General features: G+C 46.2%; 1 protein-coding gene across 1 annotated transcript in view; it reads left to right on the top strand.

The window, feature by feature from the left end:
• Window positions 1–13,115, top strand: part of myo1d (myosin 1D) — a 68,349-nt gene extending 55,234 nt beyond the window's left edge. Inside the window, exon 22 of the mRNA XM_076034882.1 lies at window positions 10,127–13,115. Coding sequence (XP_075890997.1) covers window positions 10,127–10,283 — 157 coding nt within the window. The 3' untranslated portion in view covers window positions 10,284–13,115. The remainder of the gene's footprint in view (window positions 1–10,126) is intronic.
• The last annotated feature ends 1,571 nt before the right edge of the window (window positions 13,116–14,686 follow it).

Below are 14,686 nucleotides of genomic sequence, written 5' to 3'. Positions count from 1 at the left end.
AGTCCATGGCTTAAAAATCTAGAATACAAAGATTTATTATGAACCTTGTTTCAGGTCGCAGACGTCCTCTCAGCCGTTTTACAGGCGTTTCTTTTTACATCGCGGTCTGTGGGGAAAAACGCTTTTCGGGCCAAATGGGGTTTTTGACTGCAGTACATTGAGTGGTCACTAGGAAAATAATTGCCACGCCGACATATTGCCAGTCCGGTATCCAGTTCTTATAATACGAGTCTGTAATGAAAGGAGGAGGAGACAAGAAAAACAATGAGAGGTGGCACAGAGCCGAGCCGTCTTTGTCTTCCCCGCCAAGGTCACCTCGTTCTGCTGAATCAAACATTTCACACTGATGGAAGGTGGATCCTCCTCCTCCTCCTCCACCGCCACCGCCTCATCCTCCTCCATTGTCACCTGCTCCCACCACCACCTCCGCACCCCCCTCTTGTTTTTCACCTCACATTCCACCTCTTCTCCGTCTCCCCCCTCCCTCCTTCCCTCCTCTCTTTCTGGGGCGCTGCGGATGCAGTTCCCATGGCAACCATCAGCCAGCAAGCGGGCGTTTGTCTGATCCGCTCACGGTCCATTAATAACTCCGCCGGCTGCAGACGATAACGGCACATCTCGTCCCCAGACCGCAGACTGGAAAGAATGGCGCCGCGAAAAGCCCGACCAAAAAAAAGCCGAGTTGGGAAGACGGGAGGGCGGCGCGAGGAGAGGAGGGGAGAGATTAGAGCGAGTGATAGAGGACAAAAGAGGGAAATCAGCACGTCTGTGGAAGACATCGGTCCTCTGTGCATTGTTTCACGGCCAAGCATGTCGACATCATCACAAAAAAAAAAGCCTAAAAAGAACGCCGCGAGCGAGCTGTAGCGATGGCGGCCCATCACTGGCCTTCTTTTATTGCTTTTTATTCAGGCAGAAATCTTGTGCAGGCTTTGCACAAAAATTCTCTTTATGAGGCGATGATAGCGCTAATGAAACACGAGCGCGGCGCCGAACCTGGATTGTTGAATCAGCAGGAGTGATTTAGTTGCTTCAGCCCCCCATCTGCAGGGATCATTTAACTGCAGCCGTTATATAACATTATAAGTTAAAGAGCACTGACATCTCATTGTCACGGGTTGTGCTGGGGCGTCGCGGGGGTCCGCCGTACCGCGTCTCTGTGTCTCAGCTTTTGAAAGTGTTAAAAAAGAGAGGGCGGGGGGGGGAAGGGAGAGGGAGGATTAAAAAACTTGCAGTCGTGTATGAATGAAAGAGGTGTGACTGTGCGACATGGGCTGACCTACTTTTTCCGCCGCAGAGAAATGCAAGATTCCCTCCGAAGCGTCCCCGTGCCTCGCACACTGCAGCACCACAGCACAGGCACGTCGAGCAGCCGCGAAGCCACCAACTCAGAGCTGGCAGCAGAGTTGGTTGTTTTATCCTTCTAACCCAATATAGACACGTATGTGTGTGTAATTGCTCTCATCTGCAGTGTTAATTATCCTCTTGAGGCAAAGCTGTCTCAAGAGAGGCACTCTCACTTATCCTGCAAGTTTTTTGTTAACATCCTCACTGTTGTTGTTGTTGTTGTTGTAATAAAAACAGTGCACCGTTCAGTTTTATGTGTGTGCAATCAAGATATCTTGATCTCACACACACAAATCCCAGCTAGTGTCATTGTTGTTCAGATTGAACAGTGAACATTTCCGTTGCATTTGTTACTGTTATGCCTTTGCCCCTCTGATGCAACCCAGCAAATGTCCTGAACTGAAAGCTTGTTATTATCACTGGCAGATCAATCTTCTCTGAGTCAGAGCAGGGAAGCCTCATTTCGAAAAATGGGAAATCTCATTTATGTGGGTCAGTTTTGTTCCAGCACAATATTTGGCTCTTTTGCAGAACTTGCAGCTATATCTTTCAAATTGAATTGTGGGGAATCAGTTAATGAGGATTATGATGAGATTTTTGTTTTTGTTGTTTTTAGCCTGAAATGTTGCACCATTAACTATATGTATGTGTATTGTCTTAATTTTGTTGTGCAGACAAAAGATTCAGAACTACAAAGACAAAAAAAAAAAACAACACCTTACAGTAAATGTAAAATGACAGTGCCAGTCCACTGTCTTTAATCTTCCCCTCTGGGCTGTTCACCTCCAGGGGTGGCCGCAGCCAATCGCCTGCCTCCATCTCACCCCATCCTCTGCATCATCTTCTCTCACACCAACTGCATTCATGTCCTCCATCAACACATCCCTAAACCTCCACTCTGCTCTTCCTCCAGGCCTCATGCCTGACATGTTTTGGGTCATTTAGGTTTTCCATCCAGACCAGCATGTTAACTGCCCAGAACAACTGCCTCAGGTTGCAGAGTGGATAAATATGAAGACTTCACATTGTAACATATTTGCCTGAAAACGACCTGAAACATATGCATAAAGCCAGCACTGTATTTACAAACTGAGGTTCGTAACCAATGCTAACAGGAAGGCAGACGTGTTGGCTTAGACCAACTTCAGGGTCCAGCTCCTTCTCTTCAGCTAACGCTAGTAGGTTACAGCCAAAAGATTCACTATCTGCTGGATAGGTAACACTGATGTTGTTCTGCAGCTGCTGCTGCTGCTGCTGCTGCTTCTCCTTCTTTTGTTCATATACACCCTGCTAGCTTGCACATCGGCTCTTCTCCATTTTGAGGTCCAAGGGTTACAGCGCCACAACAGGCCTGGCATATATAGTACAGCGGTTTCAGTCAACTCTGGTGGTTTCGTCTGAACCCTGATATTTTTGTAGGCAATTCCTCTTTTACGGAACGCTCTTTGAAACAGGTAAAGATAAAGATCAGACAGCATCAGCAACATCCTGTCTCTGTGTGAGCATAGTCTCTGTCTGACCTCTCTGGCTTTATGCCATGAAGAAAGCTTGGCTAATATAAAATGTATTGCTAAGATTGAACCAACTTTCAGAAATTCAGGTAAAGGAAATGGAAATGTGATTCCTCCCCCTACTACTGCTATTTTAAATACAGTATTTTAAGACACATGCAGGATGTGGATGGTGAGAGCTTGTTGTTGTTTTGTTTTCTCCATAGCAACATTTCACCATATTTTTTTCAGAGCTTCCATCGAGCACTTTTATTTTCAAATCAAAAACTGATACATGATGAAAACCAAACTAATTGTTCATTTAGAGTGAACATTCATGCTAGTAACACAAACATACAGTAAAACAATACAAGCAATGAGCTGAGCTTCCCCTGCTAAATACAATCCTTAAATTCAAATCCTTAAATTGAAAACAGCCATATAGAGGAGGTCCACGCAGGACCAAGTCCATGTAGATGGGAGTTATATTTAATCTGAGCTGCACTCAGGCTGGATGTACATCCTCCCACTGTGGTCCGAGCGTCACTTTAGATAAAAGCATCACTTAGACTGGAGCCTTCCGTGTTCTGCAGACTCCGTGTTCCCACTGACCTCCTCGTGTACCCCGTAATCCCCCACCCGGCCCCAGCCATGCCGCTTTTTCACCCAGCAACAGCACCCCACCGTCCCCCCTGCCAGCCAGCAACACCCCATCCCCCTCTCTCCTCCTCCGCCATCACCTCCCCTCCTCCCTTCATTCCCTCCATTCCCTCCATTCCCTCCTGTTGTTGCATGTCGCCACATCCACAGTGTTCTGCAACATATTTTTTTTTACCCATTTTGTTCTTTTTCAGTGAGATGCAAACAGCGTAAACTGAGATCTTATTAAACAGATTTACAGTGATCTTTTTTTTTTAACATTGTCCTGTACCCCATCCTTTCCTGTCAACACACAGGAATCGCTCATTATTCATCTGGATCAATAGTCTGATTTCTTTTCTACTTGTTAAAGTAATTGTGTCACATTCCAAGAGGGAAATAATGTCATGAATATCCCTTTACATGGCTTGCTTCCATCTTACTGCATGAAAATGCCATTTAACAAAATAATTTGCAATATTCCCCCAAAAAATGTATCTCTGCAAATGTTTGGGAACTGTTGCCCTTTCTGGTGGATATAACAAAAGGAAACAAGAACAAATAAAAGTATTGTCGTGCGAGGTCCAGAAAATAATCAATATTTTACAAATATGAGTCTACAAACTCAGTTTAGTTGAGGTACAAATATAGTTTTTTTCCCTCTAGTTTCAACTAATTTCAAGGACATTTGCTGCTTCATTTCCAAGGTAATTCAACGCTGCAGAGGAAAAGCATCTCTTTATAAAATGAACCCTGAACTGAAAATCTTTTTTTGGCTGCTTAGCAACAGTGTTTGAATACATATGAGCGTCGGTTATTATTAGCTCTGCTTTGCATTATTATAATAATAATAATAATTATTATTAGACTATTGAAAGGTCAAGAGTCTCTAGGACAAGGTCTCATCTTGATGTAATTCAATAATTTCTATTTTAAAATTAACCTTTAAACATGATGTTACTGCTGTTGTTCCACCCTGACGCTGATTTACTGTTGACTCCAAAAAGAAACAAAAAAATCCTCAACCCCATGCGTCCTCTTGTCAGCAAATGGGAACAGATGAGCCGTTGACTGAGCCATTGATTGCCCTTAATGAACAAAATCTGATACAGTGCCACTTTAAAAGAAACTGAGCCATTTCCCTTTGGTAATAAGCAACTAATTGCGGCCGCCTGCCCGTCTCTTCTGCTTTGACTCTGTGTGCGTTGGCTCATTGATCGGCCAAATGTGTTTCTAGCCCCGCTCAGCCTTGAGTCCTTTCAGGAGGCTGAGGACACAGCTGAGCAGCTCAGCTCCCTGCTTGTGCCGCTGCGGAGTCGACCTCCAGCGAGTAAACACACACTTGTTTAACTCCCCCTCCGCCACGGTCACCGCCTGCTGTGAGTCTATTACGACTCGGCCTCCGCCATCTGTGGAGCTCCACCTCTGTCTTCCCTGGAGACACTTTGGGTTTTTTTTGGTCTGTTTCCGGTTTCTTTTTTCTGTCTCCTGCTGGGCGGCAGTGGTGTAGGGTTGTGTCACAGCTTGCAGGGGAGGATCCTTATTGACGCCCATCGCTCACCTGCTGTCTAATGGCACAAAGTCATCAGCTCCGGGTCCAGCGTGGAGCAGCTGGACTCTTCTTAGTCCTCAAGTGCCTAAAATGTTGTTAGAAAGAACTCTTCATACCTGCGATGCTCTGCGGCTGTGCATTTGGTTAATGTAACGCCCCTTTTGCTGAGCCAAGCAAGATGCCACTCTGTAATCTTGACCTGACATTTTCTCCTCTGAATCGTTCAGGGTATCACCATCCCAGTCAGTGTCCTTTGACCACAGTGGCAGCATCCGCAAGGGAGATTCTCTGTCATGTAGGAAGTTGCTGCAGTCTGTCTGGGTAATTTTACCAGAACTTGATTTCCTCATTAAGGGAGAAGAGTGAAGAAGGGCTTTTCTCTGCTCACAATAGGCTTTGACAATAGTTACTGTGGACCAACTGGTAGGAAAGACAGCTGATTGGGCTTCAATGAGACAGACTAAAGACTCATCCCATTCTAATGTATGTTGTTATTGTTTCCCAGAAGGACGTGGATCCATAAAATGGAGATTTGGGAAACGTTTCATCTGTTTTCTCCAGGTTGTCTGCACAATGCAGCTCTGTTCTGCATCACTTTGAAGAGAATCCAATGTATTGAGAGACAAGAGTGTGGGTGGAACAGCTTTGCGTCTGCTTACTTGATGTTTGTCTACTCGTCAGTGTCTAAGACGAACCGCACTAGATCCTCATTGGTGAGATGGTGTTTGGCTGGTACCCACGCTGAACCTTTGTTCAAGGCGCGTGCATGGCGGGAAGAGTTATGTTTTTTTTGTTCCAACCAAGAAGCAGACAAACTGAGGAAATGTGAGCATAAAATATTTATAATCTCAGATCACAAAAGGCATTTTTTTCCACCTCCCTGGTGAGCTTCCATTCCCCGAACACGGCTTCTTGCTTACTGTGCATGAAAGAGCTGCAATAGCTTTGCATATTAACAAGCAGCGGCCGGTTCTTGCTTGAGTCTTCTGCTCATGCTTGGTCCATGCTCTAACAGAGCCTCCAGAGAGTTTCACCAATCAGCTCTCATAATATCCTCCAGCGAGTCTCATGGGTCTTACGGCTCTCTTATCTTTGACGATTGTGTTTTGTTTTTGTATTTTTATTTCGACTTTTGACTTGTTTTCTTTCCCTCCTCCTCCTCTTTGTCTCCTGCAGTGGCCCGCAGGGTGGTTCTGTTGCTTTCAAGCATGTTTGATGCTCAGTATGGCTTTAGCAGCTCCACCCCTGAACTCCTGAGAAAAAAAAAAACCCTGACCTTACTATTTTCCCCTCTAAACACGTTTTAATCAATACGCTCTTTTGCTGTTGCTGCTGCTGCTGCCGTTTTTTCTCCATTTTTTAATGACCTACTTCAGTAATCTTCGCTCACTTCTCTGCAGCGAGAAGGAAAAAAATGCAACAGCTGTGAAAGGAAATGCAAATAGGACATGAAGGAGATAATCATGAGTGCAGTAGCTGTGCTGCTCTTGCTGAGTGTGTGCTGCTGTTTGCTGGAACAACTGGATGCACCAAACAAAGACAGTCAGGGTTTCTTCTTTCTTTCTTTTTTTCTTTCTGCCTTTCTTTCTTTCTTTCTTTCTTTCTGCCTTTCTTTCTTTCTTTCGTTTTTAGTGCTTTACTGCTAACACTCCTTTCCTCTGTAGTCTGGAGTTGCTTTACTCAAGACCTAAGGATGGACCCTAAAACTAAATGCTGACACGACAAGTTGAAGTTGTGTCCTGCAGTTATGCCCCAGCAGCGTCATCGGCTCCCCATTGCCCCCCATGGTGAACAGAGGTCCTGTTTTGTAGGTCCAAAGGTGCAGGTGACTTCATGACACTTGACGTATTCCTATGAAGAGAGGAGCCAGTTAAGCTTGTGTTGAGCTTATTTGAACCTTGATGAAACTCTGCGGGTGCTGCTTTTTCTCCGTGATGCTTCCGCTCTCATATTATGCAGCCGCGAAAGAAGAAAATCTGCCGTCATCACAGACCGTGACTCTTTACCGTCAGCACTTAAGCTTCTTTGCGAGCTTGCAAAATGTGCTGCGCCTCATCCGCACCTGCAGCAATCATGAATAATTCAGCAGCGGAGAGCTCGGTGGGGAGGTTCGGTGGGCGGATGGAGGGTGGAGGGGAGGCGCAGGTGCGCCGTTCAAGGGATACGTCGGTCGTGTTGCTGGATGGCCTCACAGACACGAGGTGATCCTGGCTGCCAATCCTAAAAAAAAAAAAAATACCCTCCGTCCATCGGCCCAACTTCACGCATTTTGTTGCACCGATATCTTTCAGCGTCCCAAACGCGTCTCCGAAACCTCCCCTGACCATCTCAAAAATAGAGGAGCTGCCTTTAGGGAGCTGGGTGAGCCTGGGCTCACATGGCATGAAGGTTAAAAAAGACAGGTTGTTGGGGGAAGGGAGGGGGGGTGTTGGCCCAAAAAGGAGAAAATTGATTTCCCAGTCAGAGAGAGGCCATCTACTGAAGTCTGCCCTGAGGGGGCGGCGGCGGCAGCGCCGGCTGTGACTTGGTCGGGATGTCTCCTGATGAAGAGCCAGTCACTGAAACACACTGCAGATGATGATTTTCCAGTCGGAGCTGGAAAAAAAATTCTGTTTGTTTTTATTGGAAATAAAGGCCTTGTTGTTGTGCGTCTCACACACCTCTAACCCCATTTGCCCTTCACCAGGAGCTCAGAGCTGCCCCCCCACCACCCCTGCCTTCCCCCTCTGGCATCTCAGTGAGATGCAGAAGTGATGAAAGACAGACAGACACACACACACACCAACACACTCGCACATGCTCACATGAAGCGCCGTTGGCTGGCTGACAGCCATGACAGATGGGGGAGTTTGCTTCGCGGGGCGGTTTCCATGGAAACCGGCTTCGGCGGCGCTCTTAGCCCGGCCGCTCCTGCAGAGGAGTGCGGTGTGGGCGGCCGACGCCTCCTCGCTCGCTTTTGTCTGGGGTTTTGTTTTTTTTTGTTGTTTTTTTTCATTGACTTGTAGTTGCAACAACAAGTCGGTGTCAGCGGACCGCTCTCCTCCACCCTCACCTCCTTGGCCCCGCATCTCAAACCCTCTCGCTGAGTTCAGGGCGTGAGGAAGCGACGAGGTCAGGCTGCACAGCTGCATTGTGTGTATTTTTTTTTTTTACTCCACTCTTCAACACCGATCTCCACCATTGATTATATTCAGAAGTGAGACAAAGTCGTTGACCCAGAGAGAGCGGACCAGCGGTGATGGACGCTGAAGGCCACTCCGCTACTACTGCTGCCTTCTCCGCTATGTTTAACTCACCCTTGATTAGTTCCTGCTTATTTTTTTTTTAAATAAGCAGATGAAAAAACACACACTTAAAAATAAAAAATATTGAAGAGGTGCTCCACAAGCGTGTTTCGACCAAGTCTGCTTCAGTGTATTTGATCATCCAGGAAATGGCATCATCATACAGTCGCTCCTGTTCAATTTTTTGCCTTCTGTTTTTGCCGTCTCTTCGCTCAAACTGCCGCTCCTGCACATGCACGATGATCTCTCTGGTGCGATGAGGTTGAGATCTCGGGACGTTCAGCAGGTTAACACTGCAGATTCTTCACCCACGCACTCACGCACACACACAGGCTCGCACTCGCGTGGCCTCTGGCTTACACAACTGCACTTATAAACAGCAAAACGCATCCATACACCTACGTTCCCCCGCTCTCATTATAGTAGATGTCTGACTACTCATCCTGGCATTGTACAGTACAAGCGCTTGTGTTATCTTAAAGTTCAACAATCCCAGTCTATAATCCCCATGTGTGGGCACATCCCCTTTGACTGTCAGTAGCTGTTGTTTTCAGTAACATTACGAAGCGTCTGATTATGGATTTATTGACTTTGTAGTGGATTGTGATGATACTTCTTCACTAACTAACCCAGAGCCTTATTTATCTGAGCATTAAACTAAGTGGCTGCCCAGTGCTTCACTCAAGAAAGCAGTTTGGAGTATTTGCTTTGTGTGTTGCCGAATTGTTAAACATTATTGCATTATTAAGTTAATAGGTTGGAGTAGGTCACAACTGTTGTTGGATTGTGCATGACTTTGGACAGAGGCGGACCTGTACCCTTCACCTCCACTGTTCACCCACCCACCACTGCACTGATAATTGAATGGAATCTATTGACTCATAAAACCATTGAGATGATAACAATGTGCGACTGTGCCAAACTGTTGAACTATCCCTTTGAATATTACCACAGAGTGCCTCTGGTCATTGTTCATGTGTTGTCTGCACACTGTCACTGGCAGGAGCCATCCTGCAGGCTGGAGGACTGGAGGGCTCAGCTACCACCATCTCTGTTTAATTTCTGTTTGTTACATCCAGCAACTCACATACATACATACCAAATTAGAAAAAAAATAGCCCAAACATGTTGACCGCCTCCAGCTGTTGTTGTTGGTGGTGGGGGCATCGGTTATAAACAATCATTGTTTCTTCTGCTGTAGTGAGACCGTGTAAGAGTGCAGGCAATGGGCTGCAGTATTAGTTATAAACTACAGGCTCAAAATAAACACTCAAAACACACCACAAAAATGATTTTGCTTCCTCCATGTTTAGTCTGGAACCTTTGGACCAATGCTTTTGGCCTACTGGAGCACAACATGGTGGCGCTTCTGTCCACCATGTTTTTGGCTTTGGATTTTCTTAGAATTATAAGTCTGTACTTTGTCATGCCTGTCAAACCCATTAATCGCTTAAGAAACTGTTTTGCGCCTTGATGCCGTTCATCAGCACATTAACATAAGTCAGCTGCACATGTGTGATTTATGGCAGCATGGTCAAGATTATGAGTGATTTATAGCTCTCATGTATTCAATAAGTGGGACGCACGCACAGGCGCGCACGCACGGGTCACTAATGGATCCGCATGTTTTATTCCTCTGCATTTTAAACTGGGAGTGAAAGCAATGCAAGTCCACTAAGGTAAGTTGCTTGATAATTGACTACAGTACAGCGTGCGTGTGTTTCTGTACTTGTGTTTATGTGTCAACTATGATGTGTCTGCGATGGCGTGCGATGAAGCACTCACTCTTCTCCCCCCTTTTGTCTCTGGTGCAGCGAGAAGCGGAGGCTCCAGGTCAACGTGGCCAGTCCCATCCAGTGCAGCTTGCACGGCAGGAAGTCCACAGTCATCGTGGAGCCCAAGATCAACCAATCACAGCCAGACTTCATCAAGAGCCGCTCCGGCTACATCCTGGCTGTGCCTGGCAACTAGAGTGGACCAGTGGGGAGTGAGAGCCCTGAGATGATGACTGTCCAACTGGTTTTCTCCAGAGCTGCTGGTAACAGCGTGACCGTTCACACCCGAGATCCAGCAGATCACTGAATCACTGAGTCCCCACGATGCAAAGCAATGCCAAATTTGACCTTCTTCCTTCTTCTCTGTGCAATTTAACCATTGGTAGGGAGAGTGCACGTGAACACACCCACGTGCAAAACCAGCAGAGTAGCTTTCCGAAGTGCGCACTACAGGATAATCCTTCCTTTTTTGTTCAATTCAAAACTCCAGTGATTTGCTTACGTGCAATATTTACTCAAACCGCAGATGAAATATTGTGGTCGTGAAGGTGAGAGGAGATTATACGATGCCTGCTCCCTGAACCACTGATGTTACATAATTGAAGGGGGTGGGGTGGGGAGATCGGAGGGGGGATCCTGAGGCTTTGCGGGGATTAAAAATCCCTGCAGCCGTGGACGCAGGAGCCAGATCAAGAGCGGGACCCTGAGGATGAAGCAAGATGATTTGTGACGTCGATGTTCTGCCAATGGAAGGGAAGACACTGACTCGAAGTCAAGAGTTGTCCACATTCTTCCCTCACTGAATGTTTACAATCGCACATGACCAAGGGAGTCTGAAAGCATCTTCGCCGAGTTTGTCATCATTTCCACAGGATGTGCTGAGCAGATCCTGAGCATTACAGCTGGCTAATGCTAAACCTTAGAATATATTAATTTAAATCCAGCTACTTACACTCTTTATCCATTGTTTTACTTGTGTAATACCCTTATTATATCGCATTAAATGTCGCAGCACTTAGTCCACTGTTCAGTGTAAAAGGGATGCCATAATTAGAACAAGTACAGTAGATAGTAAATGTTTTTCTCACACTCTTATTGGATCTACACTTTCACATCATCATGAAGAACGTGTGTGTGTGTGTGAGTGTGTGTGTGTGTGTGTGTGAGAGAGTGAGTGATGGTGGGAGTGAATCCAACCTTGATTTTCAGTTTCTTTTTTCCAATGCTGCTGCGAGTCCTATCATAGAGTTCTAGCCTTGGTCTTGTGTGCTGCTAGCCACTCAGGCTTTACACTCTTGTCTCCAGTTATTCTACATATCATTCAACCTATTGTGTTTATATGGCTCAAATGTCCAGCTATTAGGCAGACCTCATAGGCGATTGCATCTCCCTGACTAGGACTCAATCTTTCGTAGTTAGTAAATTAGCTAATTAAAGCTAATTCCAACATGCTAGGTAACGTTTAGCACGCTAGTTTCCTTGCCAGCCTGGCTATATATACAGTAGAGCTGTAATTAAACTTTCAAAGCTCCTTAAGTTCAGCCTTCCTAGCTCTCACTAACCTCTCGGGATGTTAATTTCAACTGTCTTGATGTAAAAGTAAATGTACAATTTTAAACACAAGTAATTTCCTTCTGTTTTGGTTTTAGGAATGAGGCTAAACCAGGCGGCTAATATTAGCCATTTAACAATTGTCTTAGATGTTAACATGGAAAGCTTGGAGTTGGAAAAACAGTTTCCAGACAGATGTCGCAATGTTCTGTTTCACCTGTAGAGAGTGGACACAAAGCTGAAGGGAACATCAATGTCACCAAGAAAGCAGCCGTCACAGGTTTGTGGGTTTCTCTGCCCACAGCTGCTCGGCTCAGTCTGAGTCACAGACTCGTGGTTGGCACTCGGTGCTCCCTGGGTGTCTGTCCTAGTTGAGGGGGCGCAGTCGCCTCCTTCTCTGGTATAGTCACACATGTGCGTGGCCATATTCATTGACATCAAACACGCATCTCTTATCCTCACTGGCTCGTCAATCCCTGCCCGTCTCTGGTAGAAGTATATCAGAAGAGTTGTTTTTCTGCCGCTGCTGCGTTCGCACTCTGGATGAAGGAAGTGACATGGCTCGCTTTAGTTGGCAGCGATTGGGCAAAGCTCAAGCGAAGGAGCTGTCTGCGGTCCGCGCGTGCGTGCGTGTGTGTGTGGATGATCCGTGTCCTGCAGCACGGCTAATCTCCCACAGGGCCTTTTCTGCTCTGCTATTCAGGGCTCATCATTAGGAGGCTCTCCGTGTCACTCCTCCTCACTCCAGCGCTCCTCTCCACGGCGGAGCGAGTCGGAGAGCAAAAGCCAACGCGTTGCCTTCTTCTCCTCCTGCCATCCCATAATCCCCTCAGCCCCATCCTCACTCCTCGCCTCGCTGGGCTCCCTGTGTCCTTCGGCAAAGGCAGCGAAGCCGCTCCGCTGTTTCCACTGTCTCCTTCTAACTCACAGCTGCAACAGGAGCGCAGTGTCAAACCTGAAATAATGCTTTTTTTTAATCAAAACAAAGAATAGTTTATTATCATTTTGTCATTTTTTTGGATTTCTTCTAATGAACCATTTTGTAATTGCTTTTTTTTATGGTGTACAACGCTAATCAGCAAAGATGACTTTTCGTTCATTCTCATCGTCTTTCCTCCCTCATTGTCACTTCAGGATGCGGTGCAGGTACTTCAGTTCTAGTTGTGTGTTCAAACGATGAGTGTCGTGCCATAAGGGTTGTCCCACATTAAGTGACCTCAGTTGTCTTTCCTTTCCTACCATCAGCCAAAGCTCAACCAGGTCCAATGTCTCTGCATCGCTCAATTTTTCCTGTGTGGGTTTCGCAATAATTGTCAGCATGTGCCTAATTTTGAATATACACGTTTATATTCTGCTGTTCTATTTGGTTTATATTCATAATTAATGCAAAGTATGCATTTAACAAAGTTGAAAAAAATAAAAATAAATAAATGTATGTCTGTCATCATTTAATGAATAAATTCATTCCCATACTGTGGCTGCTTCTGGTTGTCATCATTTTGACTCGAGTGCTTCCGACGTGTGTGTGTGTGTGTGTGTGTGTGTGTGTGTGTGTGTGTGTGTGTGTGTGTGTGTGTGTGTGTGTGTGTGTGTGTGTGTGTGTGTAGTTAGCGCGGGAGGCTGACACTAATGCCGACGCTGTGATAACTGGGTGAGGTACAACATGAGCCCACCCACCCATTAGCAGCTCTGTTCAGTGGGTCGACATGACGACGCATCATTCCATCCATTCCATCTGCGCTGTGTGTCAGCCGTCAGCTGTGGCGATCAGCCCAGCAGGGCCTTAACAACAACAACACCACTGGTCGAGGGAAGATCATCTGCTGGACAGAGTGGGAGGAGCCTCTGGGTTTATCATTCAATGCCCCGCCCCCTCCCTGGGGGAAGCGATGAAGAGGTGGCAGACTGGCCCAGCGGTTAAAATGAATGGGAATTAATAGAGGGTGCGATGAGTGTATCGACCCGAGCTAACTCATACGAGGCTCTTTCAGGCTGTTGATGAGGCTGAGGATGCAGCAGTGATTCCCAGCAGCCTGGGGGGGGGGGGCCTCATGGCAGCTGTTGCAGGATTTACTGTCAGCATGTGTGCAGGCCAGGCGCTCACACAGAGGTGAGATGTAAGGCACAAATGCAGGATACATGCCGTCTTTGGAGAAACATTAATATTTTATGTTTACATGTATATCCTAAAGCAGGCATGGGCAAACTACGGCCCGGGGGCCATATTCGGTCATATCTGTCAAGCCTTTTAATCCGGCTCGCCAAACTTGAAGAAATGATATTAATAGTCAGTAAGTCATAAAATAGCTGAATTTCATCCATTATTTTCAGTGTTTTGAGAGTCATTTCAATAAAGAGCGAAACACTGTGGGGCTTCAAAGACACTGATTTCATTGAAACTTTGCTTTGGTTCATTTTCAACTGAAAGTAAAACAACTTTTTTTCCTCATATCCCATGATATATTGTTTTCCTCCTATGAGGTGGCTCACCAAACAACTCCATCCATCTGCTCCTGCTCCGGCTCCTCTGTCAAATTTTAGAACCCGCTGTGGCCACCAGTCAAAACGTTTGCCTCCCCGTCCTAAAGTCTGTTGGATTTCCTTCACTGGTCCGCTTTAAAAAGAGTCCACTGGAAACATGTGGACATTTAAAATAAAGCTGCAAAGTGATTCATGGAGCCAATATCTGTCACATTGATGGCAGACAAATCAGATGTCTTTGCAAACACAGACTGACTGTGAAGTTGTTGTGTTTCCGTAAACTCCTGCTAAAGTCTTTCTGGAGTTGAGAACAAGCCTTCAGCATCGCCTGTCACTCTCCCTTTCACTTGTCCAGACCAAGCAGCAGCCACTGTTTTACAGCTCTGTCTTCCAGCTGTCTCTCAGACTAAAAGACTGCTGACTGGTTTCTCAGCACTCACCTAATGGCACTTCAGGCTGGGACTTTTCTCTTGGATGAGAGAGACTTCAGTCTTGAACCCTGAAGAGTCCTGCTGCGTTGCTTGTCCTCTTGTCCTGCTGTTGAGGTTTTGACCTTAACAAGATGAT

The sequence above is a fragment of the Nelusetta ayraudi genome, unplaced genomic scaffold (genome assembly GCF_046127955.1).
Source record: "Nelusetta ayraudi isolate G7.1 ecotype Tasmania unplaced genomic scaffold, CSIRO-AGI_Nayr_v1 ptg000042l, whole genome shotgun sequence".
In the NCBI taxonomy this organism is placed as follows: domain Eukaryota; kingdom Metazoa; phylum Chordata; class Actinopteri; order Tetraodontiformes; family Monacanthidae; genus Nelusetta; species Nelusetta ayraudi.
This window is presented reverse-complemented; position numbering and strand designations above follow the sequence as displayed.